Source organism: Coenobita brevimanus, chromosome 1 (assembly GCF_032717465.1).
Source record: "Coenobita brevimanus isolate Jiangsu-jjx chromosome 1, ASM3271746v2, whole genome shotgun sequence".
NCBI classification, from domain to species: domain Eukaryota; kingdom Metazoa; phylum Arthropoda; class Malacostraca; order Decapoda; family Coenobitidae; genus Coenobita; species Coenobita brevimanus.
The window spans coordinates 69,503,542-69,515,937 of NC_136954.1; the positions used below are offsets into that span (position 1 = coordinate 69,503,542).

Consider the following 12,396-nt stretch of genomic DNA (forward strand, 5'->3'; position numbering starts at 1 on the left):
CAGTACTATAAAAAATACTGTACTGTTCTCTATTTACAATTTGTTGCACCAGTTCTATAAGCAAGAGTTATGTGGTGTAATATATGACCAAAACTGAGTGAGTAAATATGGATGCAAGCTCCTAAGTTTTGACAGCCATTTATGAAACCTCTACAACGGTTAAATGTGATCGGCCTGCATTCTACATTAGAGTGAACAGCAATACCGAAATGTCATGTAATTTCTATCATCATCGCATCCTTCAGAAAATATCATAAAAACTAGGAGCTTCTCAACACTTCTGCACTCTCAGTTTTTGGCCCTTTACACCCAGCCATGATTCTCTTGATGAGATCTGGCTATACTGTACATGCATTTCATTATTACAGTGATGTACTGCTGAAAAAAATAATCAGTATTCATCCCAACACAACAAAACATGGACCAATGATGTTTATCTTATTCCACTGACTTCCCCAACATCTCATCATAAACATGCCTTCACTATACCCTTTTCACCTTAACTTGGCCCAGACTTTCATCCTATCACAGCACATTTCACACAGCTCAATGGCAGAAAGGGACCATACTACAATTGTACAATCTCTCCATAACGCTTTTGTAACAAGCATCACATCCTGTTGTTACTCTTCACATTAAGATAGTGAGATGACAATTTTTAGGCCAAGTTAAAGTAAAAAGAGTTTATCATTTTCCAATAGTGTTTGTTTCACCTTAGCATAAATGAGGCAGTGACTGTCCCTTGCTCTTGTCTGCTGGGGATGGATACCTATTATTGCTTTAGTGTTGCACAATGTGGTCCAAATTTTGATATAGATGTTGTAGGAAAAGGAATAGTAAAAATAGGAATTAAATGCAGCACAAATGGGACTCAGTTTTACACACACACACACACACACACACACACTGACCTTTCTCATCATTTAAAAAAGTCCATCCATGAAACCTATACGGTACCAAAGCAAATTCCCACTGGTGAACAAGGCCCACTAGAACTTGTGCCTTACTAGTGAATTTCTGCGTATGGCACATTAATATTCTGCACGCTCTACACGGTGGTTGATGCATGCATACTGAAGCCTTCATAAATGAAATGAAAGCACATCAAAAACCGCACTCCACTGAAAAATCACTTGGCAATATCCAATGTGCTGTGGAAATGGCTCAGTCTGCTGCTGTGAGCATGGGTGTGGCAGTGGGAGCAGTAAATGAATAAATGATGAGGAGAGATTGTGGCAGTGGGAGCAGTAAATGAATAAATGAGGAGGAGAAATTGTGGCAGTGGGAGCAGTACATGAATCAATGATGAGGAGAGACATAGATAATGCTGACTGAACTGACCCCACAACACACATGGAATTGCTCAGCAGGGTGGATGAGGGGAATTATATAGAGACCACCCTGTATATACACACTATAATGATATTAAAATGTTTAAACAGCAAGAAAGAAAATGTTAATGTATAATATTCAAGAAAAACTGCCATGAATGAGGCACTAGAAACTCCCCAACATATAAACTGCATGAATGAGAATACAGAGTTGTAATAGTCAAAATAAATCATTACAAGTTCCACTTATAAGTACTACAGGGAATGATGTGTTGGAGGTTACCTGTGATACTACATGTATTAGCTTAGGTCTCACATCTGACAAGCTGAAACAACCCCACTTGTCAAACCACAGCAGATGAAAGTCATAAACATGAAACACTGGTGTCACATAAAATTACCAACACACACATCCCCCTGTATTACAGTACATGTACAGTACTTGTAAGTGGAGGTAACTATACTACAAAAAGCCTCCTATGTTAACCAGAACACAAGCCTAGGTGATTCATTTTTTATAATCTGCTCCCACAATGGCCTCTATCTCATCTGGGTGTTTAGGACATGTATCACTCAGCACTTCAACTCCATCTTCTGTTATCAGTACGTCGTCTTCTATCCGCACACCCAGGCCAAGATAACGAGAGGGAACTGTTGTGTTGGTTTCACTAATATAGATACCTGCAAGGTGAAAGAAAGCAATGATTTGCTGCACTAGGGAGAGAAAGTGAGAAAAAAAAAAGTACAGGAAACAGTAGGTTTATACATTCTATCTACCACGTATTGATATACGATGCCTTAATCATGTCAGGGGTGACCACAAACAAATCATCTCCATATCACCCATTTTCTGCTGTTTGGCTGCCCTCCCTCTAGCTCATACATCCATCTCTCATAAATCTCTCCACCCCATTCCTCCAATTCATCCTCAGTCACCTCCTCCCCCTTTCCCTTTCCACCTTACGCACATTGTACACTCTTCTAGTCAGCCACTCATTCTCCATCCTCTCCACATAAATTCAAAGCTGATGATGATAAAGAACTTGCATCACAGTCAATAAAAAATGTGTAGTCTAAAAATGGAATTACAAACATTAGTACAATATAAGAAGAGAATAGGTTTATCAACAGCAACATGTCTAGCTAAAAGTTTATTAAAATGGTAACAGCCAATATCACCTTACCTCTCTTAAGCTGTATGGGAACGAGGCTTGGTTACCAGCCTATTGCTCTAAAAGAATGTAGCACTGAGAGACAAACATAAAGATAAATACTGGTACAGATATTTACGAAGATCAATATAACACATAACTTATACCTTATCATGAGTACGAATGAGGTGGAGACAGAGAGGTATATGAGAAAAGGGAGTGTGTTGGAGAAAAAGTAGCCTGATGGCAGAGGACAGGATGACACGGAGGATATTTAGCTTGTGGCCACCTTATTTGAGATTAAGGCATCTGGCAAGAGATAAAAGACATACAGGCAGATGAAGTTTACACAGCCTCAATTGTGTGTGAGGTTACTTGGTTCAATAGTAGATTACGGCATCTGGCACTAGATAGACAGACACAGCGGACAGACAGATTGACAAAGATATAGCCCTGTATTGTCGCTGGTTAAGGAAGCTCCCTAACATTTCTTCGTAAGCAACTTATTTTGCTTACTACACTTTGCGTTCCTCTTCTATACTGCTTAAATCATTCTACTATCACCATACTCTGACTCAGTAACATACGCAACAATATTAGTCAGCCATATCCAAAAATAAACTGGTAAGGATGCGGTGTTAGGCAGCTTCCTTAACTGCTGAGAATACAAGCCACAGACACAGACAAAGTTAGCATTTCCTTAGGTACATATGAATTTACCTGGTTCGATGGTAATGATGCAACCTGGCTTGAGGGGTTTATTGCGAGGCACGAGAGGTGTGTCATGAACATCCATGCCCAGGTAATGACTCACATGGTGTGGACAAAAACTGTACGCAGCCTGCAAAAACAACAGTGTACAGGATAAGGCTGGAAAAATTATATCATCATTCTCTCTCTCTCTCATCACCTCCTTACTTTCCCCTCATCATCATCATTGTCCACGTCATCATCATTATCCATACCGGTACCTATTTTCCCAACTAAAAGTGGAATTAAGCTGAGTCCAAAGAGGAGAAAAAATAAATAAATAAATAAATAAAATTCATAAATAAACAGATGGATAGAGAGAGAGAAAAAAAAAAATGCACTGATGCTGACCCTCATGAGCTGTGAGTCGGAGTAGCTAAGTGGGAGGATACACAGTTCCTGCAACACCTTGCCCAGCTTGGCACACATGGCGGAGAACAGCTGGTCCAGTGTGGGGTGGTGCGTAGCTGCCGATATCACCGCCTGCTGCACCTCCAACACTGCCTCGTACACATCACGCTGCGCTGCCGTGAACTCTCCACTCACCGGCCATGTTCTGGTCACATCACCACTGTACCCTCCCAACTCACTACCTGCACAGAAACATACATCAGGTCAGCAGTGCTATGCATGAAATGAGTGGGTGAGGAGAGGGGCTACTGCACACAAACTTTATTACTATTATTTTTTTTCGGCCAAGCTATATTTTATGGTAACTACAGAAACTACTGATACAATGAAACTATTCTCACTCTCTTGGGAATCTCCATCCCCCTCCAACAAGGGATGGACATGACAAAACTGCTTCCAGGTTAACACTTTTGTGGTCTGACCCCTCCCCCTGCAGCCAGCAGAACCCTCCAGCTTTCCCCCCATCCTGCTCTGCCTCTCTCCTCCCCTGCAGTGTGCTGAAGTTTTTTCTTTTCCAATCATTTTTTAACCCAAAAATATTTGGATCAGTAGATTTGTTTTTATACCATTAGAAAGTTGAGACTTTGTACAATAAAATGAAAGAAAAAAGAAAGTGCTCCTGCATAAAGTAAAATAGTTATGACGAGTATAAGTTGAATGAGAGCATAAGAATGTTTATACCATATCCACGCCCACGAGTTTTTTTCTATTCTGATCATTCTTTCACCCTGAAATATTTGGATTAGTGGACTTGTTTTTATACCGTTAAAAAGCTGTGACTTTGTAGATTAAAGAAAATAGAAAGTAATACTGCACAAAGTAAAATAGTTATGATGACTATAATATGAAAGGGTGCAATAGAATGTTTAGACCACTTTTTTTTTTTTTCTACAGTGTTTTTTGGTCACATTTTCAAATTTTCCCATGAATGAAAATATCATTGAACTGGAAATTCCATCAGGCTAATATAAGATCATATTTCAGGACACTAGACACAATTCCTGATTTATGGTGAATGTTTCTTTTATTGGACGCAGATCTGCATCTAAAGAGCTGCTTGGAGACTTTCATGTTGGATTCGGATCCGTGTCCAAAGATTGTGAAAGTGTTAATTTACAAATAAACTGGAAATAAATTATATATATATATATATATATCGGATGCATTTATGTGAAGCTACAGAACATGGTGATGTTTTTGGCACATCAGATACTGTAGAACCTGGATTCCGCGGGGCTGCGTGGCCCATTGGCTTGGGAAAATTTGGGTTGTCTGGACATTGGTGCTACTCATCCTGCCCTAAGGCGAGAAAGGAGGTCTGGATGATGATGATACATATATATATATATATATATATATATATATATATATATATATATACATATACATATATATATATATATATATATATATATATATATATATATATATATATATATATATATATATATATATATATATATATACTATATATATATATATATATATATACTGTATATTTATTGGTCGGGGTGCTCACCATCCACTCACTTGATGCAGTGCACATTGGGTGTCTGCCCTTTCCTTTCGCCCTTCCTTCCTCTCCTTTCTTTCTTTCCTTCATTCTTACCACTTCCTTCTGCCTACGAGTGACTTATCACTCCCTCTTCCGTCTCTCTTTCCTTCATTCTGCTTATGGGTGACTCTACACTGAGTGACAAGCCAAATGATTTCCTGTAGCCTACACCAGGAAACCATGTACTATGCTGGGTGGTAACCATATAACCAAATTATGGAGCCTTGTGGTTTAGTTGGTAATTAAGGCGCTCCAATCAGACTGAGCCTGTGTTGGTTTATATCCATAGGGTGGTTGGGGTTTATTGCTCATGTAATGCCACCCAGGGATGAATGAGGCTTGTCACTCTGATCTTAAATGTCAGGACCAACTTGCCTAGCTCCGGACTCCTCCGCTCCTCATGCGGCAACATAGGATTGGATAATGGATGGATGGATACATTTATACAGTATATATATATATATCTGTCTATCTAACTATCTATTACCAGATGCAATTATCCTGTAAGGGGTGGCCACTGACTTTGAGTTATTTGTTTTAAGGGGAGGGGCACTAACCCTCCACCAACCCACTTGTTGACACGTAGGAAGCACGTATGGTTTGGTTATATGGTTACCACCCAGCATTGTAAAAGGTTTCCTGGCTTACAGGAAACCATTTGGCTTGTCACTCAATGTAAAGCCACCTGTAAAGAAAAGAAAAGCAATAAGAAGTGACAGGAAAAATGGAAGAAATAGAGGACGAGGGGAGGGCAGGCACAGAAAAAAAATGATAAAGGCTAAGGAAGAAGTAGGCAGCACTATATCAAGTGAGAGGATGATGGTTGCCACCACCTACCACACTCTCTCTCTCTCTCTCTCTCTACAGTATACCATGGTTCTAAACTAATAAAAAAAAGAAAGTTTTGGCATTTACAGTACATCAAAAATTCTTACCTGCATCCATGAGTACCATCTGGCCAGGGTGTATGAGTTGGTTGTTGCTGATATAATGTATGATGTTGGCTCTGGGTCCACCAGCCACCACAGGGGGGTAGGCAAGGTGGTCCGCACCTCTCATGCGTGCATGGTAGTCAACCATGGCAAACAGTTGGTGCTCAGCCACTGGTGCACGTGTGGCCCTCATGGTGGCTGCAATGGCCTCCCCACTGACTCTACATGAGGCCCTCATTAACTCAACTTCTGACGGAGACTTGATTAACCGGAGGTCGTGGATGTAGGGCTTTGGTGAGTTAGTACCACCCTGCCTACCCCCAGCCAGCCACGACTGGATGCGGCGGTGGAGGTCTCTGTGAGGGGGTTTGTCGGCATGATACCACAACACTGGGTGGCCGAGATCATGCTCTAGGTGAGTCAGGTAGCGCGTCAGCTCAGTGAGTGGAAGCCCTGTGTCGACTCCCCACACATCTGGGGCAGAGTCCGGGGCAGTGCGAGGACCATCCCAAAGCTCCTGAGCTGGGTCGTGGCGTGGGGTGAACATGACAGAACGGTGGTGTGGTGTGCGGAGGCCTGGGATGGTGTGCATCACCAGTACACAGTCTGCTTCCTGACACCCACACAGGTAAAGCATGTCTGTGTCCTAAGCATGAGTGAAAAACATGAACTACAATACAATATCCCGGTATCAAACACCTTAATACTGATTAAGATATAACTGCGTCACTTTCCCTCTATATGATGGCAATTACTCCAGTTCATGGACTGGGAAGATCTTATGTACATAAGATCTTCCCAGTCCTTTCTGATTAATATCCTCAGCTCAAAACCCAAATAAACAAACAAAACAATGAACTTTTGATAGCCACTAGTGTTTTCGTAAAATAGTACACTATACTGTATCTGTGTAACTGTGCCAGTAATTGTAAATGTGTACATGAGGAAGGGTGATGCCCTGGAAAGAGGAAATTATAGGGGCATAAAGCTTTTAGACCAGATAATGAAGGTAATGGAGAGAGTTCTAGAAGGTATGATTAGAGAAAGAGTGAATATTAATAAGATGCAGTTTGGGTTTATGCCAGGCAAAGGGACCACTGATGCCATAGTCATTGTGCGACAGCTTCTGCAAAAATATGCAGGAAAGAAAAGGGAACTGTACTTTGTTTTTGTTGATTTGAAGGTCTTCGACAAAGTCCCTTAATAAGTGGTGAGGTGGACAATGAGAAAGCTTGGGACTGAGAGATGGCTGGTTAGGGTTGTTATGGCCATGTATGTGGGTGATTAAACCCAGGTATGGGTGAATGGAGATTTGAGTGATGAGTTTTCCATGAATGCTGGTGTGAATCAGGGGTCAGTCTTGAGCCCCTTGTTGTTTATCATGGTACCTGAAGCACTCTCACATGACTTCAGAAATGAACTCACATGGGGGTTACTGTATGCTGATGATTTGGTGTTGGCTGCAAAGAATGAAAGGAAGGCACAGGAAAAATTTAGGAAGTGGAGAGATGGTACGGGGCACAAGAGAGTAAGAGTAAATGCATATAAAACGAAAGTGATGGTATCCAGGGCTGCAGGTGGTACTGTCAAAGAGAGACAGTGGCCACGTGCGATTTGTCACAAGGGCGTGGGAAGTAATTCCATCCTGTTTGTGATAAGTGGGTGCATATGGGATGTAACAGTATTGGAGGTAGACAGCAAGATAATCCTGATTTCATGTGTGAGATATGATGGGGAAAGCATGTGGATATTGCCAGGCGTGAAAGCAATGAACTTGCTGGTGAGTCTTTTGAGTGAGCGGAAGAGTTTTGTCATTTAGGTGAGATGTTATGTGCTGGAGGTGGGGCAGGAGCTAGCTCTGTGGCTAGAGTGAGGAGTGGTTGGAAGAAATTCAGGGATCTGTTGTCTCTCCTGACATTGAGGGGGCTCTCCCTCCATGCTAGGAGATCTTTGTATGCAGCATGTGTTAGAAGTGTATTGCTTTATGGTAGTGAGACCTGTGCAGTAGAGGAAGGGGATATTCGCAGGCTCAAACGTGCAGAAATAGCAATGATTGGGTGGATGTGCAATGCATCCTTGGGTGCAAGGCCTGGGGGGCTACGTTTATGATGAAAGAGTTGAGAGGTTGGATGGAACTGGAGTGTATTGGTGTTGTAAGGAGGAGAGGTAGACTGAAATGGTTTGGGCAATGTGGAGATGATGCGGAATGATAACTGGGTGCAGAAAGTGAGAAGTGTTAATGTTGGCGGTAGCGTAGCGAGAGGCAGACCTTAAAAGAACTAGGACGAGGTCATTGGGTGTGACCTCAGGGTTAGGGGACTAAATAGGGAAGCTGTCAGAGATCAAGCAGCAAGGACAGCCACCATTAGGTGACAAAGACCAAAGCATGCAAGTATGTTACTGAACTATATCTGTGTATATAAGACACATATAAAAAATGTTCTATGAGGAATAATTAATTTAAACTGACAATACTAATGTTTACAGTGAACCATAAATGAATATACACAGCACTGTATATATTATACAGCAGTACTATAACTTATTAAATGTACTTTGCTATTTCATGCCTGTATATCATGCATTGTTATTTTCAAGTTGAGGAAAATATACCAATGATAACACATAGATCTTGATCAAATCAGTACATGTGACTCACCTGACGATACAAATATGGTATCTTGTCAATCATATAGCGCCTGGGTGTAGCAGGTAGGATGACCACATGGTGCCTCCCTTCTTCCCAGCCAAGCCTCTCCATCAGGCTCTCTCGACGCTGACGGTACTCATCAGCATTCAGGCCAAACGTCACCTGTGGTAACAATATACGGGTCAGTTTCATTCTCCTTAAACTCTTACCATACTCATAACAGGAAGAAATGAACAAAAGAGGAACTAAATCACGACTGATTCAATTCAGAATGAATTTAAAAGACTCGGGGTCAGAGGCAAAGGAAAATACATGTACAGTCTGCAGATGACAGTTTCAAAGATGATCAGTGGCACATGTGAAGACCTAGTAGTGGTAGTACGGTAAGGTAGTGGTTGCAAACCCAGACTCATCTGGATATCAACCCAGTGGACTGCATGATGAGGTTGTGATTTTACTGCTATCCACCATCATCCTTCCAGGGAATAGGGAGGGAGATTTGGAATATTTGTACATTCAAGCAGGGGAGTTACCCAGCCATACTGGTACCACTAAAAGATCCCTCGCCAGCATCATATGAAGACCTGAATGTATGGCTGACTTTTGCAATTAATGAGCTGAACAAGAAAGGGGTAGAATATGCTGCCAGACAGGTAGCTACTGCATGCCATAATGGAGGAAGGATGCAAGCAGACAGTTATGAAGAGCAGCAAGCCATGAAATAACAACAGAAGAGGAAGCCACCATACAATACCATTCATTCATTGCCAGATGCCATGTATCCCAAACAGGGTGGCCAAGGGCTTAGAGTTAATTGTTTTACAGCTATATGAAAACTGAGAGCACAGAAGCGTAAACAAGCCCCTAATTTTTTGTCACAGAAGCTCAAACAAGCCCCTAATTTTTAGCATCACTTACAAAACACCTGTAGTTGTAAGACTTAGCCACCTTGTATTCAATACAGCAGTAAAACCAGCAACAAAACATAAAGGTCTGACGTACTAAGTCATCATCACATGCTTCTGAAATTATCCTAAAAAATGAGGGATTGTCCACACCTCTGCACTCAGTTTTAATACTGTAATATGGTCTTATGTCTGACTCTCAACACTGAAAGACTTGTAAAACATTATATACCTGGCCTGGCTTAAGCAGGTGAGGGTGTGTGTGGGGAAGGGGCTGGCCTGCACTAATCTCACTCCTCCCATCCTTTCCTTCCTTCCCTGCCCGCCCCACATCTTGCTTCTCTTCTCCAATCTGACTTACAGAATGACAGTTGCACCTTCTCACTGTTGAAAGCCCTGTTGAACAACTGCAGCTGGTTACACAAAAAATAAATAAATAAAATAAATAAAAATAATAAACATTAACAGCAATAATAATACTGTAATCATAAAAATACTACTGTAATAACCACACAGGATCATACAACATGTTTCCATAACATCTAGCACACTCTGCTGTTCTTAAAGTACGGTACCATTAAACAGTTCTTAGTAAATGTATACTATACATACTGTCTAACTATGGGTATAGGGTACCGGTAACAAATGAGAATCATACAAATTGCAGATCAGAATAAGGAATGTAGTGCAGAGGTGAACAAATGTAAATACCAGGTATCTAAAAAATACAGTGGGAAAGGTTCCTTGCCCACTGTACCGGTATCTTTTTAATTTTTTTTCTTTTTTCTTTTTTGTGGTAGGTGATGACAACCATCATCCACTCACTTTATGTTGTGTTGCCTACTACTTCTTTCACCTTCATCTGTGTGTGTGTGTGTGTGTGTGTGTGTGTGAGCCCTCCTGTCTTCCTATTTCTCCCATCTTTCCTGTCACTTTTTATTACTCTTCTTTCCCTTTCAGGTGGCTTTACATTGAGTGACATGCCTAAAGGTTTCCCATAAGAAACCATTTATAACACTGCTGGTTATCCATAAGAAACCATTTACAACACTGAGTGGTAGCCAAACAACCAACCCATACATGTTCCCTATGTGTGGGTTGGCAGAGGGTTAGTGTCCCTCCTCATAAAACAACTCTAAGTCAAACAGCCACCCCTTACAGGATTAAGGCATCTGGCTATAGATAGACGGATAGATTTTTCTTTCCACATACCTTTTAGACAGTGATGAAACTCTGAATAAGATGTGGGAGGGGAAGTTCAAAACTATCATGAAATTGCAGACAGCTTGGCCATTTATCCCAAGAAAAAGCAATCAACTAAAATCATCTAAGAATAAAATCACTCTACTAACCTAACCAAATTTAACATAAATCAACCTAACTGATGAGGCTTTGCCCTCTCCAGATCCTCCCCCCCCCACAATTTGGTTTGGTTTGTTTATAGGCTCCACCATACTTGCACGCAATATCCTTGGTCACCTCATGTGGCTCTCCAGGCGGCTTGACCTTGGCAGCCTCTCTAAGGTAGGGTAATGTAAGGTTAGAACTTAATTTTGGTCAGGAGTGGACTGCTCGGGGCCTAGGTTTGGTTAAATGGGACCAGGGTAAATTAATCCCTAAAATGGCTATTTATTAATTCATTTGGGGGGAACTAGATCTATAAAAACAGAAATGAATGAAGAATTTAATGAATTATAAAAAGTGGGAAAACAACTGATTAATGTCACCTAGAGTACCAGTATGGGCTGAAACTAGAAACTTAAAACAACTTCCAATATACAGCTGATTACTGATGGATTACTTATAGAAATACAGTTGTTCTGAATAACAGGTGCTCTAATGTAGTCCTACCTTACCCTTTTTTTTCTGTAAGGTGAAATATATACCGTATACGTATGTGTATATGTGTGTATATACTGTACAGTATATACCTGTATATATATATGTAATATATATATATATATATATATATATATATATATATATATATATATATATATATATATGTGTGTGTGTGTGTGTGTGTGAAAATAATATATGGTCCTCATAATACCATGAAATCATTTGTATTTAATAAGCAGCTAAACCATCAGCTAGTGTAAATTAGTACTGGTCTGTTTTCATCTGAAAAAGATTCATATCCCTTTATCTAGGCTGATGAAGTGTAGTCCGACTGGAATCTTGATTTGACTAGTAATCAGATTCATTCTTACCTCACAACCACGGTTCGGCGAATGTCACATATCAGTGACAGCTTATTCAAGTTGTGGGAATGGCTAGGTTCTGTTAGATGAAAATAAGCCGACAATAGGTCCAGCAACAACGTTTATGGTAATGTTTACTCCCATTTGAAAGCTCAGACCCTGAACTGTAGCGATTATAATAATATACAAACAAGAATAAATTATCATTATGGTAGGGCACCAAAGATTTACGTGGGAAAAATTACATCTACTCACCTAATGAGCGTTTTCTCGACCCGACACATAAACGCAAACCAGCTCGTAAGACGTCCATGATAGTCTGTTTGTTTTGGTTCATCAGCTGTTCACAAGGTCGTTTACTCACCCGAACGCTTATTATTATTTTTTTCTTGTTTTCGCAGTCCCGCAGTTTTATGTAATGCTGCACATTTCTTTCAAATAGCCACATCTATATCTCCTATATTTTCGGACGGGACTTGACGTAAACCGTGAAAACAACACTCACTG

The 12,396-nt window shown here is 40.7% G+C and overlaps 1 protein-coding gene across 1 annotated transcript; it reads right to left on the reverse strand.

Moving 5' to 3' along the window:
* Positions 1 to 1,672: 1,672 nt before the first annotated feature.
* LOC145409158 (xaa-Pro aminopeptidase 3-like) lies at positions 1,673 to 12,205 on the reverse strand. The gene is made up of 7 exons (XM_080279686.1): positions 12,145 to 12,205; positions 9,918 to 10,081; positions 8,790 to 8,942; positions 6,134 to 6,776; positions 3,584 to 3,825; positions 3,203 to 3,323; positions 1,673 to 2,012 (listed from the first exon to the last, which is right to left on the reverse strand). Exons 1-7 carry the CDS (start codon positions 12,200 to 12,202, stop codon positions 1,840 to 1,842), a joined length of 1,554 nt encoding a protein of 517 aa, XP_080135812.1. The 5' UTR covers positions 12,203 to 12,205; the 3' UTR covers positions 1,673 to 1,839.
* Between the last annotated feature and the right edge of the window lie 191 nt (positions 12,206 to 12,396).

Excerpts from the sequence above, each read along its gene's own strand:
- LOC145409158 (XM_080279686.1), bottom strand. The coding sequence starts at position 12,202 with ATGGACGTCTTACGAGCTGGTTTGCGTTTATGTGTCGGGTCGAGAAAA. Across the intron at positions 6,777-8,789 it reads TACCATATTTGTATCGTCAG|GACACAGACATGCTTTACCT; the intron begins GTGAGTCACATG and ends ACTCATGCTTAG. Across the intron at positions 2,013-3,202 it reads CATCATTACCATCGAACCAG|GTATCTATATTAGTGAAACC; the intron begins GTAAATTCATAT and ends TTCACCTTGCAG.